The 16,198-nt window shown below is 40.9% G+C and overlaps 1 protein-coding gene across 2 annotated transcripts in view; it reads left to right on the top strand.

Annotated features, from left to right (window-relative positions):
* The window catches only part of LOC124616745 (GATOR complex protein MIOS), a 224,283-nt gene that overhangs the window by 42,133 nt on the left and 165,952 nt on the right, over positions 1–16,198 (top strand). For both annotated transcript variants that reach the window (XM_047145126.1, XM_047145117.1), the window contains exons 4-7: positions 4,021–4,290; positions 9,436–9,628; positions 13,542–13,738; positions 13,818–14,002. In XM_047145126.1, the coding sequence (XP_047001082.1) occupies positions 4,021–4,290; positions 9,436–9,628; positions 13,542–13,738; positions 13,818–14,002 (845 nt within the window). The remainder of the gene's footprint in view (positions 1–4,020; positions 4,291–9,435; positions 9,629–13,541; positions 13,739–13,817; positions 14,003–16,198) is intronic.

Below are 16,198 nucleotides of genomic sequence, written 5' to 3'. Positions count from 1 at the left end.
ACCAGAGGTTGTACAGAGTTTCAGGGAGAGTATAAGGGAACAATTGACAGGAAGGGGGGAAAGAAATACAGTAGAAGAAGAATGGGTAGCTTTGAGGGATGAAGTAGTGAAGGCAGCAGAGGATCAAGTAGGTAAAAAGACGAGGGCTAGTAGAAATCCTTGGGTGACAGAAGAAATACTGAATTTAATTGATGAAAGGAGAAAATATAAAAATGCAGTAAATGAAGCAGGCAAAAAGGAATACAAACGTCTCAAAAATGAGATCGACAGGAAGTGCAAAATGGCTAAGCAGGCATGGCTAGAGGACAAATGTAAGGATGCAGAGGCTTATCTCACTAGGGGTAAGATACATACAGCCTACAGGAAAATTAAAGAGACCTTTGGAGAAAAGAGAACCACTTGTATGAATATCAAAAGCTCAGATGGAAACCCAGTTCTAACCAAAGAAGGGTAAGCAGAAAGGTGGAAGGAGTATATAGAGGGTCTATACAAGGACGATGTACTTGAGGACAATATTGTGGAAATGGAAGAGGATGTAGATGAAGATGAAATGGGAGATATAATACTGCGTGAAGAGTTTGACAGAGCACTGAAAGACCTGAGTCGAAACAAGGCCCCGGCAGTAGACAACATTCCATTAGAACTACTGACAGCCTTGGGAGAGCCAGTCCTGATGAAACTCTACCATCTGGTGAGCAAGATGTATGATACAGGTGAAATACCTTCAGACTTCAAGAAGAATATAATAATTCCAATACCAAAGAAAGCAGGTGTTGACAAATGTGAAAATTACCGAACTATCAGTTTAATAAGTCACGGCTGCAAAATACTAACGCGGATTCTTTACAGACAAATGCAAAATCTAGTACAAGCCGACCTCGGCGAAGATCAGTTTGGATTCCGTAGAAATATTGGAACACGTGAGGCAATACTGACCCTACGACTTATCATAGAAGATAGATTAAGAAAAGGCAAACCTACGTTTCTAGCATTTGTAGACTTGGAGAAAGCTTTTGACAATGTTGACCTGAACACGCTTTTTCAAATTCTGAAGGTGGCAGGGGTAAAATACAGGGAGCGAAAGGCTATTTACAATTTGTACAGAAACCAGATGGCAGTTATAAGAGTCGAGGGACATGAAAGGGAAGCAGTGGTTGGGAAGGGAGTGAGACAGGGTTGTAGTCTCTCCCCGATGTTATTCAATCTGTATATTGAGCAAGCAGTGAAGGAAACAAAAGAAAAATTCGGAATAGGTATTAAAATCCATGGAGAAGAAATAAAAACTTTGAGGTTTGCCGATGACATTGTAATTCTGTCAGAGACAGCAAAGGACTTGGAAGAGCAGTTGAATGGAATGGACAGTGTCTTGAAAGGAGGGTATAAGATGAACATCAACAAAAACAAAACGAGGATAATGGAATGTAGTCGAATGAAGTCGGGTGATGCTGAGGGAATTAGATTAGGAAATGAGACACTTAAAGTAGTAAAGGAGTTTTGCTATTTGGGGAGCAAAATAACTGATGATGGTCGAAGTAGAGAGGATATAAAATGCAGACTGGCAATGGCAAGGAAAGCGTTTCTGAAGAAGAGAAATTTGTTAACATCGAGTATAGATTTAAGTGTCAGGAAGTCATTTCTGAAAGTACTTGAATGGATTGTAACCATGTATGGAAGTGAAACATGGACGATAAATAGTTTGGACAAGAATAGAATAGAAGCTTTCGAAATGTGGTGCTACAGAAGAATACTGAAGATTAGATGGGTAGATCACATAAGTAATGAGGAGGTATTGAATAGAATTGGGGAGAAGAGGAGTTTGTTGCACAACTTGACTAGAAGAAGGGATCGGTTGGTAGGACATGTTCTGAGGCATCAAGGGATCACAAATTTAGCATTGGAGGGCAGTGTGGAGGGTAAAAATCGTAGAGGGAGACCAAGAGATGAATACAGTAAGCAAATTCAGAAGGATGTAGGTTGCAGTACTTACTGGGAGATGAAGAAGCTTGCACAGGATAGAGTAGCATGGAGAGCTGCATCAAACCAGTCTCAGGACTGCAGACCACTGTCTGTGACATATAAATAGCTGTCCACACAAGTAGACTTCCACGACGGGGCAAAACTGCAGCCATTTCAGCTGATCTGAAGCCCATCGTTTCCCACCAATGTGCAAGCCCTACCTGTCGGATCTAGTCTCACTGACCTACCCACAGGCTGGGTCTGTTTGTGTTTGGCATAATGTGGAGGATTTTAGTGGTTTATCCAAGGACCTGGGACTGCAGTGCTCCAGGGCAGGCCAGAGGCCTCGTGCGATGGATTCAGGAATTGCGACTGTCTCACTGCAAGTGCATTGTACAGTGCAGCATTTTATAGACATTTTATTTATTCTAGTACTTTTTGGCACCTAGAAAGTAGTTTATATTTTAGAAAGCATGGATGATAAGAAGAAGTAAATTGTGGCAGTGGCTGGTGGTTTGTATACTATGTACTCATATATTTCTTGAAAGAAAAATCACACAATACCTGTAAAATAATAGACATTACACAGTGGGTAATAACTGACAATAACAAACATAGTAGAACTGATATTTTATTGGTCACCTATAGTGTCGGTTTGCACAACTCTTCCCGCCTTTATGCACTTCTTTCAAGATGTCTACATATTTCTGAGGTTATTTTTGAAATCAGGAAATATATTTTAAATATGTCATTTGACTCCAAGGAAATGCATATTTTTGTCACCAAATGTGTTTCATTCCATTGAAATAAAATGAAAACAGTGGTCTTAATTAAACACATATACCATTTGGCCTGCTTTCTCCATCTAAGGACAGTTCATTACAAAAGATGTTGATATTAGTACTTAAGATTTTTGCTCACAAGGGGGTGAAATTCAAAAGTCCTTACCTTTTGTTGTCAGCTTATGTCTTTACTTACCATTGGGATCTCAAAATTTATCAGGGAAAAATGCTGAAACTTGTCTGTAAATCAGGGAAATATCAGGGAATGTCATTTGGGGAAACTTGCGGCAACCCTGAATTGGCATCACCTCTAAGTTGTCGGGTGTAGTACAACAGTTGGTACTGTGAGAGATGGAAAAGACAGCTGGATGTAGCCAACTTAGTCAAATGGCATGGGTGTGTTGTTTACAGGACAAACAGCAAGATAGGGCCATTTTACAGATTGGTCCTAATTAAACTTCAGAGGAAATGTTCAGGTGGTTCGGTGTTCATCCTTTTTGTCATTCAGAGCCCACTGTGACTGTAACTAGATTTATGTTTGGAGTTGAACATTTTCAGGCAGTGATAAGGGTAATATTTGTTTTAAATACTTGAATAAGTAGAATCGTCACTGCACAAGATCAGGAAAGAAAGTTTTTGATGTTTATAGCAACCCAAGGTGACACAACTTTTGCTGTGTGTAATTGACTCTCTTTGTACATATAAATGAGGGAAAATTTGCAGGCATACACAAATCCACTTTCACTCAGTGTATGTTTGAACCTTGGCATATATTTTAAAATTTCATATTGGGATTTAACATTGTTAGTAGCAAGATACCCAAATATTACATTGTAACAAAGTGTTGTAATGCCTAGCATTTTCGGTTGTGAGTAACACATTCATACTAAGTACAATTTACCTTTAACCACTCAGTACAGATGTTACTTTAGAAATGCTCATGTTCAAAAGCTTGGTTGGTTTACCATTGAAAGTTGTAGCTAATTGTGAAATTTCTGCTATGTAATCTTTACCTTCTCAGTGATCTGCAAACTTAAAATCTGCTATACATTTTGAACTCTTCTGTTTCTTTACTTTTGGATAATAACTGTAAATCCACAAACAGATATTATTGATGCAAATTAGTGGTTAAGTCGCAGAATTAAATAGCTTCTTATGATGTGTTCTTTGTATTGTTAGCAAGCTTTATAAATATTTTTTGAATGGATGGATTGTATGCTTTCTGATGAAATGTATTATTACTTCACTGTTCCTCCATCTCACTACAATTTATTTTTTGCAGTCCCAAGACATTCAAGACAATGTAATGGTGTTGCTTGGAGTCCTGTGGATAGCAATTTACTTGCTGTTGGTTTAGACAAAAACAGAGCTGACCACTCATTGTTGGTTTGGGACTTAACCAGATGTCATTTGCAACAGCAGATGCCTGACAGTGTTCGGCCTTGTGCAGAACTGGGGCTGTCAGAGACAACTCACTCATTAGCCTGGTTACAGCCAAGAAATATTGTATTAGGAATGAACAGTAAACATTTGAAAGTATTTGACATCAGGGGTGAGTTCATTTGGTTTATATCTATGTTCTTGGTATAGCTCTGAAGAATTTATATTGACATGTGTCATTTCAGATTCATTTTTCAAAACTCACTGCATTATCCAATTAAAATTACAAACATTTTGTGCTATAAAGTTACAAGGTGGAAGAGCAGCTGGCATGTAACTAAACTTAAGGTGCCAAAAGTCTGGATACTTGTGACAGACCTATATAAAAGTACATAAAACTAAAAGCTGTCTTAGGTTTGAGAGTTATTATTTTCTTCTTTGGGGAGGGAAGAGGAACAGATTGGGGAAGGTGAGAAACAAGGGGTGCTTTACTCAGACCTCAACTTAAGAGGGAGCCATCTGTTGTTGTGAATCTGGTGTGTGTGTGTGTGTGTGTGTGTGTGTGTGTGTGTGTGTGTGAGGGGCGGGGGGGGGGGGGGGGGGGTGTCCGTGTTCATGTGCGTACTTGATCTCATGAAAATAAGTGATAGCCAGACGTTATAGTTTTCTCAAATGAATTATCCTTGGCTATACATATTTCACATTATCTTACAAATTGTGACGTTGCCCAAAAAGTGTCAGTGGAAGCTTGGAGGCTTGTGGGTGCCAGTGTACAAAAGCTCGCACTAAACCTCCAGTTTTTGAAGCAATAGTTCCTTCATTAAGGGCTATAGAGAAAGAAGGAAGAAACAAATTGTCAATCCAGGACAAGGTGATACGATGCTAGGATAAGGGAATGTAGACATCTTGGCTCCACTAAAGTTGTGGGATGCAGTAACAAGTGGACTGCAGTTACTAGGACTAATAGCATTTTCTAAAGAGTGATAAAATACATGGTATTAACATTTTATTTATGGCGAACATATGACATCAGCCAGAGGACTTTTAGTGTAATTTAGTTTAAACTGTTATATGTTCCATGGATGGTGTCATCATAGTATTGTAGATCATCTCAGGTTAGTCAACAGGTAGCTGTTTCAGTTGGTTCTGTGGCTACACAGTTAACTCACAAAGTTGTCTGTAGACCAATTTAGCCCATGATCATGCTGAGTGAACTTAATTTTAGATTTAAAATTACAGGAAAAAGACACAGTTACACTTGTACAGATAAAAATGATGATAACAACAATATGAAAAGAATAGATTGCTATGCATGGCATAGGGTAGGTGTTGAGTTGCAGACAGGCACAATGAAAAGGCTGCAGTTGCTGCATTGCACCTGTCTGTAGCTCAATGCCTCCTCTGTGCAGTAAACAGCAATCTATCATTTTCATATTGTTGTTGGTTTGCCCTGGACTTTCCATTGTTTAAATTGTTAACGAAGTAGGTGTAATATTGTCTTCAAAGTTATTGTTATCGTCTGTAGGCATTTCAGATCATTGGGTGAATGTGTAAAGAATATTACGATTTTAAAGCTCACTGTATCCTATACTGTGCTGAGCTTGAGTAGTGTTTACTGTTTGTACCCACACTCACAGTAAATTGAATTAGACATACTAACCTGATAGTGTGTAGCTCATCATGTCAGACTTGCATCATGATGTTGACACCATGAGTCACCAAAATAATTAGGGAACCATCTTGATATGTGATCTGTGTTGTACTGTGACCTTGCTATCAGCATATGCTTTGGCACATCAGTCCAGGCAAATTTTGAATTTTTGCTATGTGTCAAGTGGGGCTTAGCATCACTTACACTAACCTCTGTGTCTTTTGATGTGCATTGAGTAAAGGTAGATATATGAAGTGGTTGCTTCTTTAGTCCATTATGTAGAGCAGTTTCTGGATGTATGGTTGGTTATTGGCCATTGTCCACTATTTAACTGGTAATTTGTGATGCCTCTGCCCATTTTTGCAGTCTGTACTTGAGTCTGACTCACTGTCTGTCAGGTACAGCTCAGTGTATAGACATATTACTGAAATATAAAATCTGTACAATTTCAAAATTTAATGAAGGGCATAATATAATGAAATGTGTTTAAAAAGAAGACAGGAGAGTTGGGTTAATTGTATGACCAGTTGAAATATTTAAAATATGCTGCTCCTTGTTAAATATGTCTGCCTGTTTTACACTCCTGGAAATGGAAAAAAGAACACATTGACACCGGTGTGTCAGACCCACCATACTTGCTCCGGACACTGCGAGAGGGCTGTACAAGCAATGATCACACACACGGCACAGCGGACACACCAGGAACCGCGGTGTTGGCCGTCGAATGGCGCTAGCTGCGCAGCATTTGTGCACCGCCGCCGTCAGTGTCGGCCAGTTTGCCGTGGCATACAGAGCTCCATCGTAGTCTTTAACACTGGTAGCATGACGCGACAGCGTGGACGTGAACCGTATGTGCAGTTGACGGACTTTGAGCGAGGGCGTATAGTGGGCATGCGGGAGGCCGGGTGGACGTACCGCCGAATTGCTCAACACGTGGGGCGTGAGGTCTCCACAGTACGTCGATGTTGTCGCCAGTGGTCGGCGGAAGGTGCACGTGCCCGTCGACCTGGGACCGGACCGCAGCGACGCACGGATGCACGCCAAGACCGTAGGATCCTACGCAGTGCCGTAGGGGACCGCACCGCCACTTCCCAGCAAATTAGGGACACTGTTGCTCCTGGGGTATCGGCGAGGACCATTCGCAACCGTCTCCATGAAGCTGGGCTACGGTCCCGCACACCGTTAGGCCGTCTTCCGCTCACGCCCCAACATCGTGCAGCCCGCCTCCAGTGGTGTCGCGACAGGCGTGAATGGAGGGACGAATGGAGACGTGTCGTCTTCAGCGATGAGAGTCGCTTCTGCCTTGGTGCCAATGATGGTCGTATGCGTGTTTGGCGCCGTGCAGGTGAGCGCCACAATCAGGACTGCATACGACCGAGGCACACAGGGCCAACACCCGGCATCATGGTGTGGGGAGCGATCTCCTACACTGGCCGTACACCACTGGTGATCGTCGAGGGGACACTGAATAGTGCACGGTACATCCAAACCGTCATCGAACCTATCGTTCTACCATTCCTAGACCGGCAAGGGAACTTGCTGTTCCAACAGGACAATGCACGTCCGCATGTATCCCGTGCCACCCAACGTGCTCTAGAAGGTGTAAGTCAACTACCCTGGCCAGCAAGATCTCCGGATCTGTCCCCCATTGAGCATGTTTGGGACTGGATGAAGCGTCGTCTCACGCGGTCTGCACGTCCAGCACGAACGATGGTCCAACTGAGGCGCCAGGTGGAAATGGCATGGCAAGCCGTTCCACAGGACTACATCCAGCATCTCTACGATTGTCTCCATGGGAGAATAGCAGCCTGCATTGCTGTGAAAGGTGGATATACACTGTACTAGTGCCGACATTGTGCATGCTCTGTTGCCTGTGTCTATGTGCCTGTGGTTCTGTCAGTGTGATCATGTGATGTATCTGACCCCAGGAATGTGTCAATAAAGTTTCCCCTTCCTGGGACAATGAATTCACGGTGTTCTTATTTCAATTTCCAGGAGTGTATAAGGCTTGCCTATTAAGTTTATACACCAAATGATGATGTTGAAATGAAACATTTTTTTTAAAAAAAAGTTGTTGTTGTTAAAACAATGCTAGCTTGAAAAGCAACTGATGTTTATTTATGGCCAGTGTGTAAAGAAACAGTTTTGTGAAAAACTGTAAACCTTGTGTGAAGACATTAATTGGATGATTTTACATGATTTTCGTAAAGGCCTAGCTTAGCATCACTACCTTAAATCATTTTGTTCAACTTTTGATAACCAGTTGTCAATGTTGTGTTTCTTCTAGTGATGAATTTTGTTAAGGTAAACCAAAATTAGTTATTGTTCCAAAAATCTGTGATGTTGAGCACAACATGATTGAAGAGGATCAACATGTAATTTACTTGAGAGGGATGCTTCTTTAGGTATATCAAAGACTGCAGTATATTCTGTTTTTCATGAACATTTACCTGTGGAAAAAATTGTACACCTCTTCGATTTTGCAAAATTGTGCCAAAGTTCAAACTCAGGCTTTTGTCAATTGGTGTAAGAAAATGCTCAAAAAATTTAACTGGGGAAATGAAAATTCTGTATACAACATCCTAACAGGAAATTGAACTTGGCTATATTCGTACAAGCTGAAAATTATACTACAATCAATTGTTTGGTGTTTCAGGATGAGCCAAAACCACCAAAAGTGGTTTGTTTGTTTGTGGAGCGCTCAGAAGAATATGATCACTTGTTTCTTTGTTACACTGTACATGTTGCAACCATCGTTTTAGAGGAGTGTAGAACTGTTAAATGCATAGTGATATACAACCATTTTTATGCCACATATGGTAGTAGGGAAAGCAAAACAACCAAAAATTTTGCATCATTCTTCATCGATACACCATATCAAAAAATTGGTTATTTGGAGGAGAAAAACATCAAATCAGAGTTTCATTGCCCATATTCATCTGTTTTATCACCTAATGGTTTCTTGTTTTACATATGTCAGATAAAAAATGCATGGATAGTATCTCAAGAAGCTGTTGAATTCTTAGAAAATCACGAGGTACCAACATCAGAGTGGGAAATATGTTTCCAATAATTCTGAGAAACAATTAAATGAATTGCACAAAAAATATTTTTATTTAATTGTTTATGTAGAAACTTAGAAACTGTGTAATAAATAATTAAAAATAACGTTTATTAAATTTAAACCGCCATGCTATTTAGTGTCCTCCAAATGACCAGCACATAGCCTTGCGCACAAACGGGTCAAGTAAACTTACCTTGTAAACTGAATCATCCCACAGCAATTCAATAGAAGTTATACATGTGAGCTATGGAACATGCGAATGACTGACAAAATAACTAATATATTAAAATGATGTATTTAATGACAGTATGTCGCTTTGTATTAGCGACTGCACTAAAATTACTATAGCATCAGCAAGTTTTTGCAGCATTGGGTCAGAACAATAATTATTCTCTAGAATATAATATTCTTGTAGACTGTGGGGAAAGTATTATAACCAGACTCATATTTCATATTTAAGGGCAAAGTTTTCACGTGAACACTCCAGATATTAACTAAGTAATTCTTCTCTATTTATATAGTACCAGAGAGAAAGTAGAAACTGTTTTTTTGAATATACATTGTGTTGAAATTGTGGCCATATGTGTGCTTCTATCTTGCAGATTCGAACAGAGCAGTGAACGCAACTAACACAAAAGCTGTGTTTGGTGTCTGTATCGATCCACACATGGAGAACCAGTTAGCATCATTTATTGAAAACCAGATATATATTTGGGACCTTAGAAACTTTGAGAAGCCTGTGCTCACACTAAATCAAGGGAAACCTGTCACAAAGATTTTATGGTGTCCTACCAGGTTTGTTGCTCTTGGTGTCTCTAGGACTTACATTGGGCCTTATATTTACTATTCAGCACTAGTGCTTACATCTGAAAATGCTGGCCAAGTAAAGAAGACGGAATACAGCTCTTTGTGCCTGTCTTATCACTAGCAAGTAATTTTTCAGTCAAAACATAGTAAGTGGTACATAGAAATGTTTCTGCCTTGGTAATTGCCTAGATTAGTTACGAGCTCATTTATGACATAGTAGAGACGTGCTGTTTGGTATATCTCTGTCCGAACAGACCTATATAGGCCCAGCAGTACTGACTAACTGTTTTGTCATCCTCTGTCAATGGGCGTCACTGGATGCGGAATGCGGATGTGGAGAGACGTGTTCAGCACACCACTCTCGCGGTTGTTATCAGTTTTTGTGACTGGACCTGCCACTTCACAAGTAGCTCCATTATTAACATCAAAAGGGCTGTGTGCACCTCATTTGCCAACAGCACACGGCAGACTCAGATGGTCGCCCATCCAAGTGCTAGCCCAGGCCGACAGTGCTTAACTTCAGTGATCTGATGGTGTTGCCATTGTGGCAAGACCGTTAACTTATTTGGTATATGAGAGTATATAATTAATTAAATATTATGGATTCTGAGTATATAATTCTGAGTATATAATTAATTAAATATTATGGATTCTGACCACAATCTCTTGGTTATGAACTGCAGATTGAAACTGAAGAAACTGCAAAAAGGTGGGAATTTAAGGAGATGGGACCTGGATAAATTGAAAGAACGAGAGGTTGTAGAGAGTTTCAGGGAGAGCATAAGGGAACAATTGACAGGAATGGGGGAAGGAAATACAGTAGAAGAAGAATGGGTAGCTCTGAGGGATGAAGTAGTGAAAGCAGCAGACGATCAAGTAGTTAAAAAGGCGAGGGCTAATAGAAATCCTTGGGTAACAGAAAAAATATTGAATTTAATTGATGAAAGGAGAAAATATAAAAATGCAGTAAATGAAGCAGGCAAAAAGGAATACAAACGTCTCAAAAATGAGATCGACAGGAAGTGCAAAATGGCTAAGCAGGCATGGCTAGAGGACAAATATGAGGATGTAGAGGCTTGTCTCACTAGGGGTAAGATAGATACTGCCTACAGGAAAATTAAAGAGACCTTTGGAGAGAAGAGAACCACTTGTATGAATATCAAGAGCTCAGATGGCAACCCAGTTCTAAGCAAAGAAGGGAAGGCAGAAAGGTGGAAGGAGTATATAGAGGGTTTATACAAGGGCGATGTACTTGACGACAGTATTATGGAAATGGAAGAGGATGTAGATGAAGATGAAATGGGAGATACGATACTGTGTGAAGAGTTTGACAGAGCACTGAAAGACCCGAGTCGAAACAAGGCCGCGGGAGTAGACAACATTCCATTAGAACTACTGACAGCCTTGGGAGAGCCAGTCCTGACAAAACTCTACCATCTGGTGAGCAAGATGTATGAGACAGGTGAAATACCCTCAGACTTCAAGAAGAATATAATATTTCCAATCCCAAAGAAAGCAGGTGTTGACAGATGTGAAAGTTACCAAACTATCAGTTTAATAAGTCACAGCTGCAAAATATTAACGCGAATTCTTTACAGACGAATGGAAAAACTGGTAGAAGCAGACCTCGGGGAAGATCAGTTTGGATTCCGTAGAAATGTTTGAACACGTGAGGCAATACTAACCTTACGACTTATCTTAGAAGAAAGATTAAGAAAAGGCAAACCTACGTTTCTAGCATTTGTAGACTTGGAGAAAGCTTTTGACAATGTTGACTGGAATACTCTCTTTCACATTCTAAAGGTGGCAGGGGTAAAATACAGGGAGTGAAAGGCTATTTACAATTTGACAGAAACCAGATGGCAGTTATAAGAGTCGAGGGGCATGAAAGGGAAGCAGTGGTTGGGAAAGGAGTGAGACAGGGTTGTAGCCTCTCCCCGATGTTATTCAATCTGTATATTGAGCAAGCAGTAAAGGAAACAAAAGAAAAATTTGGAGTTGGTATTAAAATTCATGGAGAAGAAGTAAAAACTTTGAGGTTTGCCGATGACATTGTAATTCTGTCAGAGACAGCAAAGGACTTGGAAGAGCAGTTGAATGGAATGGACAGTGTCTTGAAAGGAGGATATAAGATGAACATCAACAAAAGCAAAACGAGGATAATGGAATGTAGTCAAATTAAATCGGGTGATGCTAAGGGAATTAGATTAGGAAATGAGACACTTAAAGTAGTAAAGGAGTTTTGCTATTTAGGGAGTAAAATAACTGATGATGGTCGAAGTAGAGAGGATATAAAATGTAGACTGGCAATGGCAAGGAAATCGTTTCTGAAGAAGAGAAATTTGTTAACATCAAGTATAGATTTAAGTGTCAGGAAGTTGTTCCTGAAAGTATTTGTATGAAGTGTAGCCATGTATGGAAGTGAAACATGGACGATAACTAGTATGGACAAGAAGAGAGTAGAAGCTTTCGAAATGTGGTGCTACAGAAGAATGTTGAAGATAAGATGGGTAGATCACGTAACTAATGAGGAGGTATTGAATAGGATTGGGGAGAAGAGAAGTTTGTGGCACAACTTGACTAGAAGAAGAGATCGGTTGGTAGGACATGTTTTGAGGCATCAAGGGATCACAAATTTATCATTGGAGGGCAGCGTGGAGGGTAAAAATCGTAGAGGGAGACCGAGAGATGAATACACTAAGCAGATTCAGAAGGATGTAGGTTGCAGTAGGTACTGGGAGCTGAAGGGACTTGCACAGGATAGAGTAGCATGGAGAGCTGCATCAAACCAGTCTCAGGACTGAAGACCACAACAACACAACAACAACAAATATTATATTTACTACCAGCATATCATGCCACATATTTTCAAACTGGATCAAAAACACAATTACTCGGTTCCCTTTGTTACAGTTTTATTTGTTTCAAATGGTTCAAATGGCTCTAAGTACTATGGGACTTAACATCTGAGGTCATCAGTCCCCTAGACTTAGAACTAATTAAACCTGTCTAACCTAAGGACATCACACACATCCATGCCTGAGGCAGGATTCGAACCTGCGACCGTAGCAGCAGCACAGTTCCGGACTGAAGTGCCTAAAACCGCTTGTCCACAGTGGCCGGTGTTTCAAATGGTGTGGCTCTGTGGATTATTGGTAAAGTGCCAGAGTATGGATCCAAAGGTCTAGGGTTCAATCCCCAGTCATTCGTAGGGTTTTTATCTGTCTGTTTTCACTTCTGGCAGAGTTGGTTGCTACAAAGAATGTAGAGTTGTGTTGTGGTTCAGAATCCAATTTAACTGTAGGTCCATTGTAACTGGCTGGATAAGTCAGTTCAAGGTCAAGGAAGGCAATGGCATACCACTTTAAACACAACCATGCCTATTAAAGCACTGTATGCTCGAATCATTCTTCAGACTGATGACGACAGCTTTATTTTGTACTACTGTATGTCAAATGATGCATTTTATGTTGTTTATTTGCCTTTCTTGTGGGCCACCTTTTTAATACAATTTAGTTGAGCTCTTGATGTTTCTCTGGAAGAGTCTTGTCGGTTACTGTAGATGATTGTGTTGTGTAGAATGTGAAATTGCTGTTATGATCATAGAAAGAAGGAGAACTTATTTGCTAACATTTTTCCTGTGTATTATTATTATTATTATTATTATTATTAACAGCAGCAACTGCTGTCAGTAATAGCACATTCAGCATCACATTGTATGTCCCAAGCAGTCTCATATTTACTCATGATGACATTCACAATGCTGTTCCACGTTGTAGAACTTAAAAATGTCAAAGTAAGTTCTTTAAACAGTGTAATTGACTAGTTTTAGTCACTGTTCCTGTACACATATGGTACAGGAGACTTTCACCTATATATACATTTGTGCCATTGTCAACAGACGTAATCTTCTGGGGTCGTTGCTTAGAGATAGTTGCTCCATAAATCTGCATGATATTCGGCACACAGTTGTGGGAACTGATGAAGTAGAACCAACACTCTTGGAGAGAAGTGTGCAGCCATGTAGTACACACAGCATAACATCATTTTCATGGCATCCTGCTTCCGAGAACAGATTAATTGCTATTGATGCTGTAGGTAAGAGAATTAACTTTGAACACTAGTGTACCATAAATATGTCTAGCATTTTGCATATATTAGCATTTTCCTTCTACAGGATCAATCAGGGACTATATTGTATCAGAGAGAATTACAGTGAACTGTTCTCCACGATTTGACCTAGTTTGGATTCATGGTGGAAGATCTCTGAAAAAACTTAATGAAAATTTTGCAGTTTATGGATTATGCGATGATATTTCCACAACAATGAAGAAAAGAGCTATGAATGAATATGGGCTGAAGGTAAGCATTTAAGTGATGGCCCTATCAAATTTAAGTGCAGTCACTTTTGGACTGTTCCGTGGATACTTCTCATTCCCAAGTGTCACTTGTCCTTTCTTCTGTCCTGTCTCCATCTCCCTGCCTCCTTTTTCCTTTCACCTACTCCATCAAACCCAACTCCTCACTCCAATTGGGCTGCAGCCGTGCATATTTTTGAGTTGTGAAAAGAGAATGATTAAGTATCAGATTACAAGATTAGTGATGAACTGTATTTTTCTTACTTGTCACTTCTTCTCCCGTGTGTTTTTGCTTTTAGGAAGCTTTAATTGTCAAGTGCTAGTAATAGTGTTCCATAGATTTTGTGCTTGTTTTGAATACAGTCAGAGAGAGTCCCTTTAGTTAGCCATAGTGCCAGTAGTGCTAGTGTTTGTTTTCAATACAGTCCACAGACAGGTAGTGCTATTTTCATTGTTTTCTACAAGAAGCGTCTAGTAACCACAGTTTAGTCAGCTATCAGCCGCCTTTAGTGAATTAGCAGTCTAGTTAAAAGTTGATCAACTCTCTACAGTAAATTCATTTCTGAGAATGGATAGGATGTGTGACTGCTGTGTACGGACGCAGGAGAAGCTGGCCACTGTTCACGAACAGCTGAACGTGTTGATGGCCGTGGTCAGCCGTCTACAGGCTGCTGCCTCGGAGTGTAGCAGCAGTGGGGATTCTGGTGCGTCGCATGGTACACCCCAGGTGTTACATGCTTCACCCACTGTCCCTGCTGTTGAGACATCTTCGCGGGTACCGGGCGCGGTTGGGCCACCCTCTCCCCAAGGGGAGTGGCGGGTTCAGCGGCGTTCGCGGCGGCGCATGAGGCGGAGGGTCAATGTGGAGGCTGGCCGTGTGGCGTCGCCCGCTCTGCCTGTGAGTGGACATGTGGCCACTCCTTCAGCAAGGTCCGAGCAGGCACACGGGGGGAGGTGTTTATTAGTTATTGGGAGCTCCAACATTAGGCGGGTGATGGAGCCCATTAGGGAAATAGCGGAAAGCTCGGGTAAGAAGGCCAGTGTTCACTCTGTCTGCTTGCTCTCCTCATCCGAGATATGGAGAAATGTAGGGTCCCCCTGAATAGGTCAGGCGTACACTACGCGCAGGAAGTGGCTACAAGGGTAGCGGAGTACATGTGGAGCGCACATGTGGGTTTTTTAGGTTAGAGAATTCCCTCCCTAGGCCCGACAAGATGCCTCCTGAGACGCGGCAAGGTAGGAGTAGGCAAAATGCAACAGGGAATAACAATATTAATGTGCTAATAGTAAACTGCAGGAGCATCTATAGAAAGGTCCCAGAACTGTTCTCATTAATAAACAGTCACAATGCCCACATAGTACTAGGGACAGCAAGTTGGCTGAAACCAGACGTAAACGGTAATGAAATCGTAAACTCAGATTGGAATGTATACCGCAGAGACAGGCTGGACAGTGAAGGGGGAGGCGTGTTTATAGTGATAAGAAGTGCAATAGTATCGAAGGAAATTGACGGAGATCCGAAATGTGAAATAATTTGGGTGAAGGTCACGGATAAAGCAGGCTCAGACGTGGTAATTGGATGTCTCTATAGGCCCCCTGGCTCAGCAGCTGCCGTGGCTGAGCATCTGAAGGATAATTTGGAAAATATTTCGAGTAGATTTCCCCACCATGTAATAGTTCTGGGTGGAGATTTTAAATTGCTGGATATAGACTGGGAGACTCAAAGGTTCATAACGGGTGGCAGGGACAAAGAATCCAGTGAAGTGCTTTATCCAAAAACTACCTTGAGCAGTTAAACAGAGAACTGACTCGTGGTGATAACATATTAGACCTTCTGGGGACAAACAGACCCGAACTATTTGAAACAGTTAATGCAGAACAGGGAATCAGCGATCATAAAGCGGTTACTGCATCGATGATTTCAGCCGTAAATAGAAATATTAAAAAAGGTAGGAAGATTTTTCTGTTTAGCAAAAGTGACAAAAAGCAGATTTCAGAGTACCTGACGGCTCAACACAAAAGTTTTGTCTCAAGTACAGATAGTGTTGAGGATCAGTGGACAAAGTTCAAAACCATCGTACAATATGCGTTGGATGAGTATGTGCCAAGCAAGATCGTAAGAGATGGAAAAGAGCCTCCTTGGTACAACAACCGAGTTAGAAAACTGCTATGGAAGCAAAGGGAACTTCACAGCAAACAT

The sequence above is a fragment of the Schistocerca americana genome, chromosome 1 (genome assembly GCF_021461395.2).
Source record: "Schistocerca americana isolate TAMUIC-IGC-003095 chromosome 1, iqSchAmer2.1, whole genome shotgun sequence".
NCBI lineage: Eukaryota > Metazoa > Arthropoda > Insecta > Orthoptera > Acrididae > Schistocerca > Schistocerca americana.
This window is presented reverse-complemented; position numbering and strand designations above follow the sequence as displayed.